General features: G+C 47.5%; 1 protein-coding gene across 1 annotated transcript; it reads left to right on the forward strand.

Moving 5' to 3' along the window:
* Positions 1-1,330: 1,330 nt before the first annotated feature.
* LOC122475622 (Fc receptor-like protein 2) lies at positions 1,331-17,191 on the forward strand. The gene is made up of 12 exons (XM_043567590.1): positions 1,331-1,911; positions 3,274-3,294; positions 5,465-5,737; positions 5,986-6,270; positions 7,711-7,998; positions 8,394-8,672; positions 8,955-9,068; positions 13,571-13,598; positions 14,592-14,677; positions 14,918-14,983; positions 16,611-16,642; positions 16,726-17,191. Exons 1-12 carry the CDS (start codon positions 1,881-1,883, stop codon positions 16,762-16,764), a joined length of 1,542 nt encoding a protein of 513 aa, XP_043423525.1. The 5' UTR covers positions 1,331-1,880; the 3' UTR covers positions 16,765-17,191.
* Positions 17,192-22,163: the final 4,972 nt, after the last annotated feature.

Consider the following 22,163-nt stretch of genomic DNA (forward strand, 5'->3'; position numbering starts at 1 on the left):
TAATATATATTATATATTGATATGTAATATTTATTTTAGATGATATATATTAACTATATAATGTTTACCTGCTTTATTATATATTATAACATATAACATTTATTTTAATGTATATTATCTAAAATAAATGTTATATATTGGAATTACACATTACATAATTATAATATGTATTAACATATCATTAATGCATAATGTAAAATAAACATATGCTTATATATATTATATAAGAATACTAGAACACTAGATATATAGAAGACTAGAACATATAATGTTTTATATATATATACTAGAATATTTATTATATAGAATATAGAATATATATTATTCTATAAATTATATTCTGTAAATATATAGAATATATAGTAATATATTATATATCATAATATTCTATATATAATGTTCTATATGTTCTATATACTAAATAATAATATATAATAACATAATCTATATTATATTCCATATTATATTCTAATTATATTCTATATATGTAGAATATAAATTATAATCTATATATTATATAAGAATACTAGAACACACTGATAAGCAAAATGTGGAGGATAAAAGCCACCTTTAATTACATTATTCAAATACGATTATACCAACATTTGGTGTTTATTGTCGCACACATTTTTACTGGACAAATGAGGGGATGATAATGTGCAAGTAAATTGCGCTCAGCAGCCCTTTTTCCTTACCAGTATATCATGAATGACTTTTATTGCTATTCAATATTGTACAAAATCATTTTAGTGGCTGCTTGGTAGTACACGGACATATAATTTATTTTTTTTACTTGCCTTTTTGGGCGTTTTCAGCACTTTTTTTCCACTGCTATAAGCAAAGCTTTGATGATACGACGTATGACATCACATACGACACCAACGTGTCCCAAAGGGAAACTGTGTTTGTGGTGAGTGATAATGTTGAGTATTCACCTGAACAGATGACGTTTATGGTGAGTGACAATGGTGAATATTCACCTGAACAGAGGACGTTGAGCCTATGATCGCTTCACTGTCAGTCAGCCCACAGGTTACAAACAGCTATGATTTTGTGATTTAAAGTTTCAGGCTACATATAGTCCAAAAAGGCAACGTACACCTGCCTGTCCAGCCTGTCCAAGGGGGCTGTTACACACAACACCTGTGGGGACCACATCTGATGAGAATGGGAGTGACAACCGGCTTTGGGGATGCGTGCCCTGGAGGGTGTGGCTGCATCGGGAGCAGTATGGACTAGAAATACGGAAGAAGACAACGTTTTCAATGATACCAGGACAAGCGGTTTGAATCTTAGCAACGTCCCGTTCCGGAAGGCTGAAAAACTCTTCGCCCGAGAACCCCGCGTGGCTGCAGAAATGGCCCTACTATCCTAAGGATCATTGAGAAGCATGGTGTCACAGTGAGATGTGACAGCGTTTGAGAGCCAGACTGTGGAATGGGCCCTCCTGAGTTTGACTCCCAGCTGTCGCTCCTGGAAAGTGGCCATGCTGATCTTGGTCAATTGCTTGCCTTCTCTGGTGCCTCAGTTTCCCCAGTCAGGTAACAGGGATAGTGTGCACTTCAGAAGCTTGCTCAGGGCACCAAATAACTCTGTGAGCATAAAGCACTTACAGCCACGTCCAAGGCACCAGCAGACAGAAGTTAAGTGTAACTGTCATCAGCATCAGGTGGAGGAGTTTCTTTGCATCTAGAGGGACCATCTGCATTGACTCAGCGCCTGTAGGAAGGAAGACAGCGGTCAGACACTGACAAGCCCTTCTACTTCCTTTTTTTGCTAATTGCATACAACTTACTTTGAAAGCGTTTCCATTCCCTGCACACAGACTCCAGCGGGTGCCCAAAGGGACTTCTCTTCTCGGACAGCTGACCCGGGTCCTCATGCTGCTGTGGCCACTGCTGGTCATCTTGGGTGAGTCCCATAATGTGCATCAGGACTGAGGTGGCAGCTGATGGGGTCTCCAGCCCCTGGACGCCCTCAGGGTTTATCAGAGCCCGGGGATCAGTGGAAATGCTCAGGTCTGTGCTTGCAGCTTAGATAGCAGAGTCCGAGGGGAAAGTCAGACGGTCACGCATCCTCGCCCTTAGTGTTCAAGGCTTATGATCTTAGATAATTAGTAATTAGTGATATGTTCTCCTGAATCCAGTTTTCATAATTTCAACATTTACTACTCCTCCCTGAGAACCACTCGCACACATCTCTCCAAGACTGGGTTCAGAGATGCGTGGACCCTCTTTGCTGAGGCCCCTCCGTTAGCCGTCCGCTACCAGGGAAACAAGAGTCCTTTCTCCACATTCAGGAGGCGCTAACATTTGTTAATGAGTAAAAGGACTCTCACATAAAACGTGGCCAGGGAAAGGGAATCTGCTCAAGGTGGGTTCGGCTTTCAAAACTGTGTGCTGCTCTCCGCCTGTCGGTAAGCGAGGTTGTGGCCGGTCCAGCCCTCGTGGGTCTTATTAAGACGGCAAGATGCCCTTCGGCATAAATGGTCAGGAAGCTTTGAAAAAACGACAGGTTTATTACTTCCAGGGCCGGGCAGTTCCACGGCACCCCGGGACCGCACAGCAAGGTGGAGGGGAGAGACAGAGCCTGGGTCCGGGGTTCTGCTCGTCCTGGGGTGGAGGCTCACTCTTTGTTGGAGAATTAAAACAAATGAGTGGGAATTTGAAGCATGAGAAGACAATAAACCAAGGGGCCCACATGGTCAGTTACGGAAATCAACCGAGACCCCTAGAACAGAAGAGACTCAGAGTGGGGAGGGGACCGGCTCTTGGCCTGCAGCTTGTGGCCATCACTGTCTTTGAAATGGGTGCCTTAGCATCAAAGCTTAAGTCAGGCACAAGGTCGGGCTTTACGCAACAGAAAACCCCCGACTTTCAGGGCTCACACTACTCTGACTGGGTGTGTTTCCCTACGGACTCTTGGTGACTCGGGATGCCGTGTCGTGGTGCAGTCGACACACCGGGTGTGGAGGTGGTCGACGGGGACGGGGGAAGGACAAGGAAAAGGATACCCAGCGTCCATCCCTGGGACGTGCCTCGGGTGGTCCCTTCGGTCCAGGGATGGGTTTGCACCTGCCTTGTGGATGTGACACGAGCGGGGGGGGGGGGGGGCAGTTGAGGTTGGAGGGGTGGGATTGCTGGTGATAATGGAGTAGAGGACAGAAAAGGGAGTGATGGGAACTTTGGTGGCACTCTAGCAGAGTGATAATAGATTTCTAAATTGTGGGGGCAAACGCTCGGGGCTAACCTCAGGTTTCTGATGTCCCCACAGCTCCAGTCGATGGAAAATCAGGTGAGTCACCTCTGGCCTGTTGTTCTCGGGGTCTGGGTCCCACGAGGTCCTGCAGAGTGGGACAAGGAGAGGCCTCGGAGACGTTCCGGTGTCACTGTTCCCCTGGGACAGCCTGCCCCGTGGCTGCTCTGCTTGGCTGGGTGAGGAGGGTGTGCCCGGCCTGCCCGGGCCCACGTCCGCGGTGTGGCCACAGCCCGCAGGGAGGGAGGCGTGTGGAAATGTGCAGGCTGGACACGGGCCCATGTGGGAGGATGGTTCTCCAGGCCCTGGGACCCCGGCTCCTCCACAAGGTCCGGCTGGAGGTCCTCACAGCTCTGGCTAAGAGCGTCTGCGTGGTCGGACGGTCTTGTGCCATCATGCTTCTCTGGCCGGGGCCACCACCGGTGGAAGGGGCTCTCGGGGCCCCAAGGAACCGTCCTGGGATGACAGACTCTCGTCTGTCTTCCCCCGACAGCATTCTCCCCGGGGAATTCTTCCAGTTTCTGGATGAAGTCTGTACCCGTGGTTTAAAAATCAGCTTGAGGGGCGCCTGGGTGGCGCAGTCGGTTGGGCGTCCGACTTCAGCCAGGTCACGATCTCGCGGTCCGGGAGTTGGAGCCCCGCGTCAGGCTCTGGGCTGATGGCTCAGAGCCTGGAGCCTGCTTCCGATTCTGTGTCTCCCTCTCTCTCTCTGCCCCTCCCCCGTTCATGCTCTGTCTCTCTCTGTCCCAAAAATAAATAAACGTTGGAAAAAAAAAAAAATTAAAAAAAAAAATCAGCTTGATTATAAGTCCCACAGCCGAGTCCCCAGGGGATCCAATCCCCGTCACTGCAGGAAGGCAAACATCTCCAATTAATCTAATTGTCTCCGCAACCCACCTCGTCTGCCCTTCTAACTCCACGTTTTATAACCCAGATTGTCCCCCAGTGCCCAACAGGTAAATCTGGTTCTCCGAGTGGACAGCCAGTCACACGTCATCCAAATTTCATCAAACTCCCGTGAAAGGGCTCGGGTTCTGGTTCCGCGTTTTAGGAGACGCTTCGTCTCTTACGTGACCGAATTCTGCCTCCTTCCACTGCACCTCCAGATTCTGCCAGTCCTGCTACAGTTGAACAGTGTTAGAAGATTTGTGTCGAGATATAGCTTAGTTTCTCACCTGGAGGTCGGAATCCTCAACTACAAACCCTAAAATATAATGCAAATGTCCCAGACGCTGAACGCGGTCTGGTACGGAGAAACGGCCCCAGGGGACGCTTATTTTTGGCAATGACTTTTTTTCTCGTAAAAGTCAGTCACCTAAGAGCTGACCCTTGGATTAAAGGTCAGCTCCACCTTATTACTCATTGAAGGGATGGGGGAATTTTCTGGAAAATGCTCAAGGGGGCAATTTCTGAGGACTGAGACACTGGATCCCATTCCAATAGCCGGTTGACTCCCCAGTGATCTGGGCCCCCTGGCGGTTTCCTCCGGCAAGACGGGGCAGAATGTGAATTCAGAGCACAGTGCGGGGCCCTTAAAGGCTGGATAAAAGCAGAGGGGGCAGGAAAGCAAAGTGTCCCCTGAGGACAGTGGTCCCCCGGGTGACATCACCAATAGACAGAGCCGGGCAGGAGAAGCACCGGCGGCACACTCCTGCATCCACGTAGAAAAAGAAGTTTACGCTGAAACCCCTGCAATGGGCTGAATGTTTGAGTCCCCACCCCCTAAATCGCATTGCTGAAACCCTAATCCCCAGCGGATGGTATGTGGGGGGGGGGGCCCTTGGGAGGTCATGAGGTCATGAGGTCATGGAGGCGGGGTCCTCGTGATGGGATTAGTGCCTTCAGAAAAAGAGGCCGGAGAGCTGCGCGTGCAAACACACAAGAAGTCAGCAGTCTACAGCCTGGAAGAGGGACCCCACCAGAACCCAGCTGCGCCGGCACCTTGGTCCTGGACTTTTAGGCTCCCGAACCGGGAGAAAGAAATGCCTGTCATCGAGAAGACACCCAGCGCATAGTATTTTGCTACAGCAGCCCAAGCTGACTCAGAGACCCCCTCAGGACAAAAATAGGAGGCGGCCCCGAGTAATTAAGGCGTGGGTCGGAACCTCCATCCTGCCGAAAGGGGAAGGGGCCACACGCACACCCTCTCGCTGCCCAACAGCAAAGAGACAGGTCAACATCTGCGTCCCCCTCACCCCTTCTCTTGCAGACTGGCTGACCCTCGTGGCTCCCTCTGCCGTCTTTGAAGGAGACAGAATAGATCTGACATGCCAGAAGAAAAACAACTGGTGGAAAGTCAAGAGGGTGTCATATTACAAGGACGGAGAAGAGTTACAGCTTTCAAGTGAACTCTCCAACTTTTCTATCCAAAGAGCAGTTTTGAGTGACAGTGGCACTTATCACTGTGCTGTTGCTCCTGATTGGCCTCTCTTTCCTTTCCAAAAGGAAAAAACCTCAAGAAGTGTAAGGATTGAAGTTCAAGGTACAGTCTTCCCTCCTGCGGGACAGGGGCTGGACGGAAGGGTAGCAGACAGAGCAGGGCAGGTCCTGGGAGGGGCATCTGACCCCCCGCCCCACCCCCGCACGCCGACCAGAGGGGAACCCGAGTCTTGTAGTCCGACAGCAGGAAGGGAGACCATGTGTTGGGTGACACGGCTGGTCTGAATGTCTTGTTTGCTGGGGTGGCTTTTCAGCAGGAACCTTCGACCTCACTGTGACCCTTCTTTCCAGAGCTATTTCCACGCCCTGTGCTCACAGTCAGCCCGTCCCGGGCCATCGAGGGGAACCCGGTGACGCTGACCTGTGAGACCAAGCTTTCTCCACAGAGGTCAGATGCCCAGCTCCGATTTTGCTTCTTCAGAGATGGTAGAGCCCTGGGGTCCGGCTGGAGCAGCTCCCCAGAGCTCAGGGTCCCTGCCATGTGGAGTGGAGACTCAGGGTCCTACTGGTGCGAGGCAGAGACAGCGACTCCCAGTGTCAGAAAACAGAGCCTGCAGTTGCAGATTCACGTACACAGTAAGTGGGAGTGGGTCTGAGCACCGGGGGACAGGGGCCCTTCAGCCCCTCTCCAGACGCCTAGTCTTTCGGGAGCTTGTGCAGCTCCTGTCCCTCTGGAAAGGGGGAACTGGGCTAGAAAATGGGCATTTCGTAAAAATAACAATCGGACAAAGCCCCCGTTGAAAAACGGAATCCAATGGAGCAAATGCGAAGACCGAATTGGCTTTATCAAGCCATTTGTGAGTCAGCTGGACCCCAGCCAGCCTGTGGAGAGACGCTCAGAGATGCGCAAAGCGGAAGGTTTTTAGAGGCAGGAGGTGGGGCCAGGGAGGGATGAGAAAATTTAAAAAGCATCCTTGCAGGTCCCGGACATCTTTGTGGGGAGGAAACTGCAGGGGTTTCTCTGGTTTTCGGTTTTCGTTTTATCATGCAGATGACCTCGTGTGGATCCAGGAATTTCAGACTGACTTTTAGAAGGTCACATTGCCAGGGCACCTGGGGGCCTCGGCGGGTTAAGCGTCTGACTCTTGATTTCGGCTCAGGTCATGATCTCACGGTCTTGTGAGTTCGAGCCCCCCATGGGCTCTGCACTGATGGTGTGGAGCCTGCTTGGGATTCTCCCTCTTTCTCTGCCCCTCCCCTCGCTTGCACTCTCTCTGTCTCTCTCAAAATACAGAAACTTAAAAAAAAAATTAGAAGGTCACATCCCTAGGATTGGCTGAAACCATAATTAAGTCTCAGTTGGCCGTCAGTGAAGGACAAATACTCCATTTGGGGCTTTTTTCTTCTTCTCTTTTAAACACTCCTTATAATCTCTCTCTTCTTTATTAAAGTAATGTCCATCAGTCATGCCTTCAATGATCCCTGGGTGCCTTTGCATCTAGCAGCGGGCTGGGCACCTGCTCCACAGTGGCTCTGCCTACAGCCCCATGCTGGCTTTCAACCCAAGCTGGTTTATTAGAAGGCACCACGGTGCTCCAGTGCGGGCGGCTAAGCAAAGCATCAGAGGAAGCAGAAATCAGAGTGAACTAAGCAGTCAGAGGAGGGGTGGTAATTCATGTTGAGCCTTGAAATTGGGAATAATGAAGGAATGGTCACAGATATTGTTAGTGGGAGCAGTGTCTCGTCCAAGGTAGGACTGATGCTACCGGGACGCCCTCACTCTGTGCTCAACGCATTGGTCTGGACAGCGACTCCTCCCCCCACCCCCCCCAGAAATACTTCCTGTCTCGTGGAGCAGATGACATGTTCTTTAGTGACGCCCTGAAATTAGGTGGGATTGGGGTTGGGGCATGCAGTGTCTTATCCACATTCTTCAAGGGCACTCGCTGCGGACCCCCCACCTTTCTGTACTTACAGTGGATTACGGGGACAATGCCCGTGCACCCACTTCTTGGACCACCTGGTCCCAGAGTCCTCTGCGGTCAGGTTCTCACCTGCCATCTTCTGTCCGTCTAGGAGTGCCTGTCTCTAACATAAGCTTAGAGATGCGGGCCCCCAGGGGCCAGGTGATCGAAGGAAGGAACCTGGTCCTGCTCTGCTCGGTGACCGAAGGCACAGGAAACATCACATTTTCCTGGCACAGAGAGGCCACAGGAACCAGCGTGGGGAAGAAGACCCAGCGTTCCCTGTCGGTGGAGCTGGAGGTCCCAGCTGTGCAGGAGCGCGATGCTGGCCGTTATTACTGCAGAGCGGACAACGGCCATGGCCCCATCCAGAGCAAGGTGCTGAGTATCCTTGTGAGAAGTGAGTTGCGCTCTGATTCAGCCCAGACAGAAACCCCAGAGCCAAGGCCACAGTCCTGGGGGTCCCGAGGAAGGGGCTGGAGGGTCCAGGGGTCGGTGCTATGCAACACCAACAGCAATGGAAGGATGGGTTACCCTTGCAAGTTAAACTGTGGATGTCTTTCTTTTCCTAGAAGGGAATTACAAAGGGGGCTGGACTGGCATTAGAAAAACACACGCTGAGAATTACACATGACCATGTGTCTCCAGATACTTCCCCAGAATTGATATTCTCCCAAATTCTTAAAGACGTTGTTGAGGGTCGGAGAGGCCAGGCCCATTGCTGAGGTCCTAGTCTGGGGGTCTGTGTCCGCCACGTCCTCACAAACCCTGTCCACGGCTCCCTGTCTCCCTCAGTCCCAGTGTCCTGCCCAGTCCTATCCATCACAGCACCCAGGGCCCAGGCCGTGGAGGGGGACGTGGTAGAGCTTCGCTGCGAGGCCCAGAGGGGCTCTCCCCCCATCCTGTACCGGTTTTATTACAAGGACGTCCCCCTGGGGAACAGCTCAGCCCCCTCTGGAGGAGGAGCGTCCTTCAACCTGTCTCTGACCGCAGAACATTCTGGAAACTACTCCTGCGAGGCCGACAATGGTCTCGGGGCCCGGCGCAGTGAGGTGGTGCCACTCAGCCTCTCAGGTGGGTTGATGGTCCCTGGATACAGGAGCATTATGACCAGTGTGACTCTGCCCCATCCATCTTCCTTGGTACCATATTGGGGTTTCGGAAGGTAGGTGGAGGTCTAGGTGGCGGGAGGTTGGAGAAGGTGGTCTCGGTGCCTGGCCGCCTCTTTTTCTCCACACTAACCTGGAAAGTGCACATTACACTTAGATAACGTTGCGTGACCACCATTCCTGCATAGTATTGATGGGGATTCCAGCCTTTACCCTCTGAGGCTGACGCGCTGGTCTCTTCCCTCAGGGACCAGCAGCTACAGAGAAGAACAGGTCACAGACAGAGCTCTCGGGCTGCTGGGTGTCCCTGCTTGTGTTGCTGCTGCTCTGCTGTTTTACTGCAGGTTCCACAAGACACGGGGTTGGTCATCTACCATTTGTTTTCATTGTCCTTTATTGCTGTGAACTTTTCCATTACTGATAGAGATTGGACAGGAAAGGAGAATTGAGAAATTAAGAAATTAGGAAGGAAAGAGAGAGAGAGAGAAGGGGAAAGAAAAAAAGAAAGGAGGGAGGGAGGGAGGAAGAAGGAAGGAAGGGAGGAAGGGAGGGAGAGAGGAAGGGAGGGAGGGAGGAAAGGAAGAAGGAGGAAGGAAGGAAGGAAGGAAGGAAGGAAGGAAGGAAGGAAGCTCCCCAAATCTTGTCAATTCTTTTTACGCATCACAGTTTTACATGGTGGCTTCTGCTTCAATAGCAAGTGTGGTAGTGAGTCTGCAATGTCTTTTTCCAACTAATTTCAGCCCACAGTGTCACGCACGTTCACCACAATCTCATCAGGTCCCCTACCTAACACTTGCCCAGATGCAAGGGGAGAGGGCACAGTCTCCACTCCAAAGACAGCTCTAAATGTTAAAGAACTCGCAGCCGTGTTTTTTAGATTTCCACACGAATCACCACGATGCCAGTCCCTGCCTTCCTCCCACCAGACTTCTGGAAGCAAGTGCCATGGGGGGCCAGCAGTTCCAGACCTAGGCCTCTCTCCGGGAGCGTCTCCCCTCTCCGACCTGGCCTGGGAGGTTCTTCCCTGTCCTGTCCCCTCTTCAACACCAGTACATAGACTTCCGCCAGGATTTTGTCCAATATCTCCAGTTCTCAGAAAAAAAGGCCAGTTCCGTTTCCTCCACCGTCCCTAGAAGCACGAGACACCTTCTTCCATAACCAACACTCCCATAAAGCCGCTGCCGTGTTAGCACGACCGTGCATTATCTTTGTAACATTATTTTTAAGACCAAGAATTTAGGAAACTCTTCGAAGGGGTAGCTCATACTGATCCCTACCAGCATACTGCTAGCCAAAACACGTTACCAATGACCAATTATTGCATCTGTTACGTATGACGAGCTTACACATATTATGTGTAATTATAAAAAAATCATTTGGAAGTGTGCATCATGGTCCAGGTTTAACAGTCTTGGGGAAGTTGAGTGGGCCGAGGTGCTCACATCCAGTAGAGGGCAGAGCTAAGATCCAGTGTCCACACTGGCCTGGCCAGAAAGCCTCAAGCCTGCACGTAGAGACTCTTGACCTGAACAATTCTCCTCTTGCAAGTTTCCCCAGCTCCAGCGGTGTCATTTTTTTCTTTAAAATTTTAAAAAATATTTATTTTATTTTTGAGAGAGAGAGAGAGAGCAGGGGAGGGGCAGAGAGAGAGAGAGGGAGACACAGAATCCGAAGCAGGCTCCAGGCTCTGAGCTGTCAGCACAGAGCCCGATGTGGGGCTCAAACTCACAAGCTGTGAGATCATGACCTGAGCTGAAGTCAGACGCTTCATCGAGTGAGCCACCCAGACATCCTGAGGTGTCATTTATTAATCTGTAAGATACAGGACAAGCATGGGAGACAACAGAGTCGCAAGATAAGCTTTTTAAGCTCCTACAAAATGTTCCCTTAGACCTATCAACTACCACCGAGTGAGAGAAACTTTGGAAAGTCATCAGTCATTCCTTTCCCAGATGGTGAAAATGTAGCTCAGTTTTTTCAAGTTCAGCGGAAGTTATATTTTTAAACAGACCATCTAAGACTAAGGAATTGTAATATTGTTTTTTCTTTCACTATGGTTTTTAACTGATAAAAATATGTCTATGAAGAGGGAGGTTGTTTTTCTAAAATAATTTCTAATTCATCCACTGTTGAATTCTCCCACTCTTTCAAGTTACACACCAATATAGTATTGATTTTTTTTAAATATAGAAACAATCTAGAAAGCAATAAAACATTTACTTTCTATTTTCCAATTTTTAAGCAATTTATTTTTCACATCTAATTATATGCCCAAGGGCCTCTGAAATGTTATGTTATGTGGATGCGCTTGTCTAGCCCTTGTTTTTGAGGGAAATTTTTCTAGTATTTCTCTGCTATATACTATATTCAAATACTCCTTCTAGAGAAGTTCCAGTTTTCTTATTTTATCAAGACTACTTCTCAGAAACAACTTTTAATTTTTTCTAATACCTTGTTAGTACCTGTGAAGATAATAATATAATCTTTCTCTTTCATCCATTAAATCAACTAATTAAATTATACCAGAATACTTAATGTTGACTCATCTTTGGATTCCTGATAAAAACCCAATTTTGATGGTGCATTTTTAAGAAAGCAGCATTCTTTTGAAGTTTTCTTCCTTGATGGTAATGTGTGACATTTGCCAGCTTTGTTGCTATCCTGATCTTTTCCGGGTTTTGTACTCCACGTTATTCCATTTTTGCAAAAGGAAGCTCAACGTTGTCCTACTTTTTATATGTTTTGTATGTTCTGGAATAGTTTACATAGAAGTCTAATTATCTGTTTTTTAAAGAGTCTACGTGCTCCCCTATGGAACCTTCGCCTGGTGGGGCTTTGGGGGAGCAGGTCTTCTGGAACTTTCTCTGTTTCTGCTCTTGTAACCAATCTTGTGAGAGACGCTGCTAATGTTCACCCAGCCCTCCTTTGCTTCCGGGCATGTGGACAGTCTGTGTTTCCCTGTCTCCTTGAAGTTCCATGTGGCCAGAGACATGTCCGCAGAAGTGGTACATGTTGTTTCCTGTCAGAAGTATTTACGAGTGAGGTGCTGATGCCCCTTCTCCTTCCCGTGTGCCAGTGGCCAGGCACACACATGCTGAGCGGACAGTGTCTCCGGCTGGAGTGGCCTCTGGCAGCCTCAATCCCTGAGTGACTGTGGTGACAGACACTCCCCCACCAGCAGACTTCTGACAGGTCTGCAGCACAAATGGGAAATTTGCAAACGCAAATCCCCCACAAGTCGAGCCTCGCTTGTTAATGCAGCAGAACACACCCCATCTTGACACCACATTCTGTTCACATTTCCTTTATCTTCTGGGGACTTTTCCTAGAAAAGTACCTGTTTTACCCAGCGTTCCAAATTTCCTCCCTTGGAACTGAGTGAAGTCCTGCACTTCCCTGTGATTCTTCTCGCTTCCCGTGGCGGCGCTCAGTCCTCCGTTCTTTCTCGTTCACGTTCTTGAATGGCACAGCGTATCCATCCTCTGGATTGCAAAGTGAAGCTCCTAGAATCATTTATTTCATCTACCAGTTTGCTTTCTAAATCTGAAATTTCTGCTTTTCTTAGTTGCAGCATTTTTCCCATTGGTCCTATTCTTTAGAACAAATCGGATATTTAATGTATTTGCTTTCCTCCGTCTTATATATTTATCCATGCACTCAGCAGCTTAAGACTTAATTCCCTTAAATGTACAAGTTATAGACACATCCAGGTTTCTTCATGGTTTTGTTGTGAATTATCTGCTCCACTAAGATCTAAGATTGTTGATATCATACTCACTTTATAGACTATTTTTGAAGTTTTCTTTGGAAGCCAAGATTTCATCGACTTTTGTTAATATTCAAAAGTGCTTAAGAAGTCCATTTTAAATCCATTTTTAAAATAATGTATTCAGTAAGGAGTTGCTAGGCTCACACACCCTGATTTCATACTGTTTGAAGATATGTGTGCCTTGCCTTATGGTTGAGTGACTGTTTGGCTTGGTAGAAAATCCTGAGGTCATTCTTCCTTTCCTTGAAGAAAATAAATTAGTTCCTCATTGTCTTTGGAGAATACACTTAGGTTAGCCTTCCAACACTGTCTCCTGAAATCCTGATAAAGTTGGCGCGCTGGCTGTATTACCAGGCGAGGTTTTTCATGATTGCTGAGCTGCACCTAAACCAGAAGGGCTCTGGGTGGGATTACAAATGTTTGATGGGAGGCACAGTGGGCATACCCCCAAGTGCAATGCAACTCTTGAGACTAACTGTGTCCCTTGTAGTGGTCCCTGCTCCCATCCATGTGGACTTGTCCCCTCAACTCTTAGGTGAAGGACCGGCAAAGAGTTTCTTGACCACTGTAAAGACTCCCTCTGGCGACACAGCCCATACTTCCATGCTGAGACGCCATGTTTCTTGCTCCACATCTCCCTGAAAAGCTAAACGGTGCAAAGGAGGGCCCATTGGGTCCTATGAATGTCAACATCAAGCCTTACCCCAAGACCACTGCTTTAGACTTGAGTTGCTAATATCAGAACATCTAAAAAGTGAGAACCCTCAAAGTCCAAATAAGGAAAGCAGTAAAGTCACCAGCAGTTAACATATATTTTTGCAACAATCAAAACAGCAATAAAAAAATCCAGAAACAGTGACCCATGCCCGTGGGGTTTGCCGTCTGAAGTGGTATGTCAAATCAGTGGGGAAAAAAGAATGGATTGTCCAACTGACCACGTCGGAGGGAACAAGTAGTTATCAGGACACAATATAACTGTATCCCTACTCTGTGTCCTACATCCTGCCGGTAACAACATGTGATTAAGTTGGGTGAGAGTTTTAAGAGCTAAAGCCTCCTCCTCTAAAATGAATGTTCCTTCATCTGATTTTCAGGAAGACACTCTGTCACTAATGCACTCAGGTGAGAACTTTTCCTATTGAAACTGGGAACTCCAGAGACCTTCCTCATTCACAATTTTAAATACTTTCTGCTCCTTCTGCTTGTGCAAATTACACAGTATCTCTCTGTGACACTCACCCGTGTCTATTCACTACATTTCTGCCATCAGGGTGCTGTCTCAGGCCACAATTCTAGGTGTTATCTTCATAGGATTTGGTATTTCTTGTTTAATTTTTTTATTTTGAGAGAGTGAGCATGAGTAGGGGAGGGGCAGAGGGAGACAGAGAGAGAGAGAGAGAGAGAGAGAAACAGAATCTCAAGCATACTCCAAGCTCAACGTGGAGCCCAACATAACCCTGGGATCATGACCTGAACCAAAACTAAGAGACACTCAACCAACTGAGCCACCCAGGCACACCAGGGTTCAATATTTCTAGGTGAATTTCTTAATTCACATAACCAAGATTATTTATGGAGTACTTACAATGTATGAGCAAGTTTTTGTTAGATATTTAAAGGTGTGAAAATATGCATAAAATGAGGTTTATTTCCACAGGGGACATATTGTGTCATGGAGAATATAAGATGTGTACAATAAACAAAAGAGAGAGAGAGAAACTGATAAGAAAGAAGCAGATGAAGTTCTAAGGAGAGTTTATAGGGAAAAAAATTAAAGCAGGGGCAATATCATTATCTTACTTATAACTTTTGAAAAAGCTAAAGACGAGGAATAGAATATTTTTGCCATATCAGAGTGGCCATCTTATTAAAGAAGTACATTGTGGGGGTGCCTGGTTGGCTCAGTCGTTAGGGAAGGACATTGTGATTATGTGGCCTGTCTCCGCCTGCCCCCCTGAAGTGACGCCTGAAAGACCACCCCCGAGAGTCTAGACAAAGGGCCACCAAATCACCAGAGCCGAGTGCTGTGTCTTCCTGGCTTCTCCCCAGTCTCTCCCCAGCCTGCCTCCTCTCTTTCCCTGGAACCTGTCTTGTAGTGAGTTTCCTTTCTCTCAGAGATGTTCCCAGTGCAAATTCTCAGGCGTCCATCCCCTCCAGCCCATCCCCAGCCATCGAGGACCTGCAGCCAGATTATGTCAATGGTGAGTCTCCCCACTAGAAGAGGCTCCAGAGCTGCGGCCAGGAGGGAATAAAGCAGGTGGAGAAAACCATGGGGTGGTCTGGACGCCCTGCCTCCAAGAGGCCCAGTCTCAATAAAGAAGTGACCCTCAGAATCATGCTGGGGTTGGGAGGACAGTCACGGAGCAGGGGACTGGGAAGGCACATATGAAGTTTGAACCCTTGTCCACGGACACCTATGAACCATTGTCTTCTCCCTGCAGTGGACCCTGGAGATGGGGATGTGGCTTATTCCTTTGTCTGGAGCATCCAGCTACCAGAAGACTCAGGTGAGAAACTCCAGAGTGGTTCTTGTCAGATGCATCTTCCCAAGAAAGTGGGACCGGATGTGCAGTGGAGGCTTTAATACAATCCTTGCCCTTGATGTGAAATCTGCAGACCCAAGAGGGAGCAAGAGATATTTGCAGGAAGGTTCTTGTGGAGAAGCTGAATTAAGACACACACACACACGCACATACACACACACACACACACACACACACACACACACTAAAACAGATGGTCAGTTGAGAACAGACAATTAGGGAGAATCTGGGATACAAAAATCAAGTCAGGTAAGAGTGAGAATATCTTTTATTTTTTTATTTTCTTTTTTTAAGGTTGAGCATAATATGACCATTATCCATTTCAACAAGTCAAATTTCATTATTAATACTAACGAAAGTACTCAACTACTCAAATTTCAATCTTTCTTTGGGGACTTTACATACTTATTTATATCTTTATTTTTTAACTTATATCCAAGTTAGTCACGATACAGTGTGATACTGATTTCAGGAGTAGATTCCAGATTCCTCCCTTATACATAACACCCAGTACTCATCCCAACAAGTGTCCTCCTTAACGCCCCTTGCCCGTTTAGCCCATCCCCCCAGCCACAACCCCTCCAGCAACCCTCAGTTTGTTCTCTGTATTTAAGAGTCTCATGTTTTGTTCCCCTTCCTGCTTTTATATTATTTTACTTCTCTTTCCTTATGTTCATCTGTTCTGTATCTTAAATTCCACACATGAGTGAAGTCCTATGATAGTTGTCTTTCTCTGACTGCTAATTTCGCTTAGCATAATACCCTTTAGCTCCATCCACGTGGTTGAAGAGTGAGGATCCCTGAAGTATGGTAGCTAAAGCCCAGGGGGAATTGTCCCAGCTGAAGAGGGTCATTGCAGAGCCTCTTTTAATGGACCTGCCGTGTGGAGGTGACATGGAAGGTGTTACTGAACAAATCATCCTAATCTAGAGAATGTGCATTGCCACGGGCAGCCTTGCAAGGATCGAGACAGCGGTTCTTTAGCTGTTCAGAGCCATGTCCTTCAGGCTGCAGCCACAGTGCCCTTGAAGCTGCAGTCTTCAAACATGGGCTTTGTGCTCCCAGCTACTTCTATAGGAGCCAGTGGCCACAAGCAGCACAGCCGGTTTCCCTGCAGGTGTTGGTGGGTGACCAAGGGCAGGGAGGAGATTCAGTCCCACACTGCCCACCTGCAGTGAAGGGAGAAAGAAGCAGCCACCATGCCCTCAAGCTGGTGTGACTCAGGATCTCCCCACCCCCCTTATCTGGGTCTTCTGGTTCCTTCTCTATGGAGCGTGAACCACTGTGGTTGTTATCTGAAGAACATAGAGAGATGACAGGAAAGTGAGCCCTCACAGAATAAAGTCAATAATCCACAGAAGTTGCATCGAAGAGAAGAAGGATTTTGTTCAGCAAGGGTTGGTAGAGGGCTTAGAGCATGGGTGGTCTTGGACTTCAGAGGGGACAACATTAAGGCATGGAGTTTACATCAGAGCGGAAGGAGCTGGAAACCTACACGTTAAGCACAGCCATCCTGTGCTCTGGTGCATCAAGTCCGGGAATGAGGTCTAAGTGGAAACCCAAGAGCTCAGTAATATATTTTCCTCCACAGAAAACACCAGAAGGACAATTCTGGAGAACAAGGTGAGCTAGACTCCTGGAAAGTTCCCCATCTTGCCTCCCTCCACCGTGTTCCTTCTCTTCCTTCACCTGTGCATCTCTCCTAGGACTCCCACGTCATCTACTCTGGCGTGAAGGAGATGTAACACTTGGAGGAATGGGGAGCAGATCACCAACAAAGATGGAACAGCACTAAAGGCTATATAAAACCTTATAAAGATGCCCAACCCTCATGACCTCTCACAGACAGAATGTGCTCCAGGGGATAAGCAGGCTGCCATTTTTGTTATCATGTTCTTTCCCAATGTCTCCTTCTGTTCATTCAACATTAGTTGAAGTGTTATTGTACCCCAGATACCGTGCAGTGAGATTATCTCTGTTACCTGCTCTTAAGGTTCAATGTTCGAAGAGTTGAGAAAGAGAAATGAACAAGAGAGACGAGCTTTTGCCTACACCTACTCTGAGATGATGTGAACAGAATCCATTTCTGGGCTTTGCTTTCTCTTCCAAACTAAGACCTCATTGTCCTTTGTCTCCCCAGACCTCTCAAGTTTTAAATGAATCCTCTCTTGCTTTTGTGAGAATGTAGGGTTGAGTTTGTGGGAGGGAACAGCATCTTGAATGAGCTTGCTTTATTTGTCCTTTCTTGACAATGGACAATGACCATTACATTCATTGGCACCCTCATGTAAGGGGTAAGAAGACCACAGCCCTTGGGACCCTTTGCCTGGGGCAGTGTCCCAACCCCACCCCCCACTAATCACATGGTCTTGAACCAACCACTTAACCTCCCCGTGCCTCCGTTTCTTCACCTTTAAATGGGCAAAACCTACAGGTTATTATGAGGATTAAATGTTCATAAATCACCTGGAACAGTGTCTGGCATGGTTAGCACTAAAGAAGTATTCCTTAAATAAAATATGCATAACGATCACTTAGCCTCAAGCCCGGTACAAAGAAAGTTCGAAATGTTGAGATGAGAATCTCTAACAAAATGACTATCAAATACAAGTGTCAGAATCTTTACTGAAATACCTCCTCGGTTAGCATCTCTTATAATCCACTCCCTGCTAAAGGTAGGTCACCAACGGGAAGGACATAGTTGACTGCAGACTTGGGTTTGGTCATTAATCTACACAGAGATAATTTGGAATATTTCATAAGCCACACACATCAAATTTGAAGCGTACCAGAAAAAAATAAATAACTAAGAATGGTTACAATGATTATTTCAATTTTATGCTGAGACGATGATGCAGTCTTGGCAAAACCACCAAACTACTGAGCTCTGAGCATCAGGGACTGAGAACTAGCATGATCCCAACAATCTAATTGTGACAAGGTGAGGGTAATCTCAGTCTGACCGTTAACCCTGGTACCATTTTAGCAGTGATGAACCTCTCCTCGCTGTTCTTTACACCCAACTATCCCTGGAGGGTATACACAGCCTCGTGATTAATAGTAACTCTGGTGTGAAAACTTCTAGGGAACATACGAAGACTATATATTAGGGACCTAGGTAATTTGATGTATCAAAACCTAAGGCTCTATTCAGAGTCAGACCATAACCTGGCAGAATTTTTCCCGAGAGATCCCAGTGGTCGTGCGAAGGGCCCATCAGCGGCCCGGGCACTACATCGCAGAGCACAAGGGAAGCAACCTCGCAGAAAAGAGTAATCTCCGTCGCCCTTGCCTTCTAGGTGAGGAAGCCAGGATCAAACCCAGAGAGCCCTGGCTCACAGACCTCTTCTGTTTCACTAGCGTTTGGGTTTTGTTTCTTTTCCATTAAAAACTTTCCATTTGTGGACAAGATGGCTTCAGGCTCTTCTCTCTAATCCGTACCTTGGAAATACATAAACAGGCGGAAAGTAGGCGCCTAACAAAAGCTTACAGTAACGATCATAAATACACAGGGCGACAGAAATGAGGGCAACCCGGAGCCGCTGAGACAGGAAGAGGCAGATTGGAGGGCGGAGTGCTCTCTGGGTGAGACTTCTGCCCCCCAACACTGCTGTGAAGCGTTGGCTCTAATACGCAACGGGTAGCCTTTCATGCATTTTTTGAATTCTTTTTTCTTCGTGATTTACAGGGTCTATTTTCAAACTACTATAAATACTTTATGAATAATATCTGGCAGTTTCCTAACCAATTGAGTATGTTCTGTTACATAATGAGCTCCCTCACGTCTTTCAGCAAGGAAAAAAGCCCACCAAATTTGAATAAAGACATCACCCAGTGAATCAGGACACAATTAACGTTTGCTTTAAATCTTTTCTTGGGGGGAGGGGACACCACACTCCTTCTGCTCAATTAAGAGAGCCAGTTTCACAGTCTTCGGATGTTCTTTTTATTTTATTTTTTTATACTTATTTTACACTTGGATTCCTAGGGAGCGGGTTCCCCGCAGCTCAGGCTTCTTTCCACGCATTCTCACGAAGCGTGCTTCCCTGGAAAGAGCAGGCTGGCGGCTCCGTGGAACCCAAGTACCTTTCTCTTTGGCCTCCTGGTCTCTCTGGCCTTTTTCCCTCATGCACTTCAGGAAGCTGGCCCGGCTCTTTGAGGGCTTAATCCACTCAATACGAATGTTAATTCTCTTGACGAGAAGCTTGCCCTTGACTGGTGTGTTTACAACCATTCGGACAGCATGCTGGGTGACGCAGCAGACTCTTCCAGATTGGCCATGGGAACCTTTGTGGGGTGCTGCTGTTGGGGCATTTCTGTCATGGCCACAGTATCACCTTTCTCATGGACTCGCCCGTGGGCGGCCGAAAGGACCACCCCACGTTTTCTAAAAGGCCTGGAGAACATGTCGGGGGTGCCCTCTCCTCTTTCCCTTGGTGAGTTACTGGAAGACGGCAGTTCTGCTAAAATTTGGTTGCTTCAATAAACAACTGCTGAATAATAGAAAGAAAACAACCAAAAAGAATTTTCAAAATTCTGTTGTGTAAACTCAAGAGTCTGATAGCACGATTGAAGGGTGGGAGGGAGTTGTTTCGAAACATAGAAATGAGTGTTGTCAGTCATCCTTGTAAGTGAGTAATGGGCAGCAGAAAACGGAAACAGAGCATGTGACTTTCGGGACAGCCTGCCCCCTAGGCCACGGCCACCACGGAGAGGATGGCTGTGCCCCCAAGTGTGCTGGGCTTCGCAAATCCACCAGGCTGTCTTCACCAAGGGCTATAAATAAAAAGGCTATTAATGCAATTTGACTTGGAAATGAAGTCTTAGAAAGGACTGAAATTTACCAGCCAAGGCTCAGCCGACCGTGAGACCGTCACAGCCAAGGGCAGCGTAGTAGCAGGTGCAGGTGGACCAAACAGAACACAGCCAAATACACTGCCCACCAAGACTATCGGGGAAGATGAGCTCACACGTGCAGGGAAGGTGGCTTCTGATTCATGCTTCTCCACTCACGCTGGGGCGGTGGGGACAGCTGAACTCAGGACAGGGCACCAGCCGGAGCATGTGAGCCTGGGCTGCGATGAAAGTCTTCACCTCGCTGGGCTCTGGGGTGCTCGGTGCTGAGTTCGGGGGGCTGGTTGGCTGGCTAACAAACCAATCATGAAGCAGCAAAGTCCCAAGTGGCCCAGAGCAACTTTGCTTGGCTTTAAGACTCGTGAAGTCCAGACACAGAAGTGAATAGCGAGGCGGAGTTTGGTGGCTCTATTTACCAGAAGGTGAAGCCGAACAAGCCATTGGGTCTCCAGGTTAAAGATGCTTCATGTCAGCAGTGTTACCTTTCCGGGGGTACGATTCCCAAAAATTCCAATCTCCCCCACCACACACACACACACAAAGAAGAAAAGGTCCTTTCAGCTAGCTCTAGAGATCTGGGATAAAGATCAGAATTATAAAGATCAGAACGCAAAAAACTTGGGGGGCTGTCATGCCCTGTGGCAATATGGGGAGGGGGGACACCCATGTGAGAATGATGCTAAGGGACTGAGCCGAGATCGAGGTAGCCTTGTAAGGCTGACATCAAAAACCAAAGTCTAGGATCTGTGAAGCTCCAGCAACCTGGGAAACCACCCTCCCTTTTGAGTGGGGACCTCAAAGACTGCCAGTCTTAGTAAGAGGGAATCAGAAGGAAGCGGGCCCTCCTACCGACGGGTGCCTGGATTCAGGTCATTTGGTTAAATCCATGCTTGGACGGGGAGTAAGGTGATCCCATACTGCTAGTGCCTCCAAAAGACCAATTTTTCCCAAAATGGATTTTAGCAGCTAAATATGCTTGGGAAAAAATAAAATCAACTGAGTCTTCAAATCAATTCTAGAGATTATTTTCCAAATGCAATAAGCACACAAAGACAGGCCCACAAGGAAACAAGACACCATGAGTCACACTTGGAAGAAGGAAGGAGACACAGGTCACGCCTGTGGTTGGCTGATCGGGACCGAAGTAGACAGAAGGCCCCAATAACCAATATTTGGAATGAAGAACATGCCATGATTATATATTCTGGAGTTATTAAAAATTGAAACAAGGGCCACCTGGGTGGCTCAGTCAGTTAAGCATCTGACTCTTGGTTTCAGCTCAGGTCAGGATCTCACAGTTTGTGAGTTCGAGCCCCACATAGGGTTCTATGCTGACAGTGTGGAGTCTGCTTGGGATTCTCTCTCCCCCATTCTCTCTCTGCCCCTCCCCTGCTCATACTCACACACTCTCTCTCTCTCTCAAAATAAATAAATACACTTAAAAAATTAACACGAGAAGATAATACACAATCTTAGTAAATATGAAACTTAGATGAAATGGACAGTTCCCAGAAAATTTTTTTCTTCCAGGAAGAAACATTGAAGACAAAACTGAAAAAGACACCATCTGAGAAAGAACACCTAAGTACTGCTGTAAGTTATGAACGAAATTGAACCAGTGGTTTAAAACTCGCGACAAAGAAAACTCCAGGCCCAGGTAGTGTTGCTGACAATCCTACCAAGTGTTTTGAAAGAAATAATAGCAATTGACACAAACACCCGCCAATATTCGAACCAGGGAATGTGCTTCGTGAGCGACTGTGTGAAGCAAGTGTAGTTTTTATTACATCTGTTGCCCTTTTCTAGAGGAGCTTGTATAGTTTTTTTGCAGGTCTTTAGGGATCTCATTTCTCCTGTGGGGCCGACAGAGCTCTGGGAGTTCCCAGCTGCACTCACGACTGCTTCCCCAAGACCAGCCCGGCTCCTGTGGGTATCCTCGTGGCCACACCGCCGGGCAGGCTGTGCAATTTTCCCAAAGACTCAGGGAAAAAACCATTAATTCAGTAATACCAATGTCATTTGGGCATCCCAGGGTGAAAATTCGCTTCTAATTCTATTTTCCATCCCCCAATTCAGCCCAATATACTGAATGGTTTCTGCAGTGAGGGGGTTCTGGGTTTCAGGGGGTCCGCAATGAGATTAAACGGTAACCTAAGATCTTCCAACAGTATAATTACATCGAGATGCCACAGATTTTCCTGTACACTCCTTCCCTTGTCGGCACCCCTAGGAAGAAAGTGAGGTTCAAAGATCGGATCCCCCTGTAAGAAAAATTCCGGACACATTAAAT

This window comes from Prionailurus bengalensis, chromosome E4 (genome assembly GCF_016509475.1).
Source record: "Prionailurus bengalensis isolate Pbe53 chromosome E4, Fcat_Pben_1.1_paternal_pri, whole genome shotgun sequence".
Taxonomy (NCBI): Eukaryota; Metazoa; Chordata; class Mammalia; order Carnivora; family Felidae; genus Prionailurus; species Prionailurus bengalensis.

What these genes read in the sequence shown, in the direction of transcription:
- LOC122475622 (XM_043567590.1), top strand. Translation starts at nt 1,881, where the DNA reads ATGCTGCTGTGGCCACTGCTGGTCATCTTGG. An exon ending in GCCACTGCTGGTCATCTTGG is followed by an intron (nt 1,912 to 3,273) that starts GTGAGTCCCATA and finishes ATGTCCCCACAG; the next exon opens with CTCCAGTCGATGGAAAATCA. An exon ending in CCAGCTACCAGAAGACTCAG is followed by an intron (nt 14,984 to 16,610) that starts GTGAGAAACTCC and finishes TTTCCTCCACAG; the next exon opens with AAAACACCAGAAGGACAATT.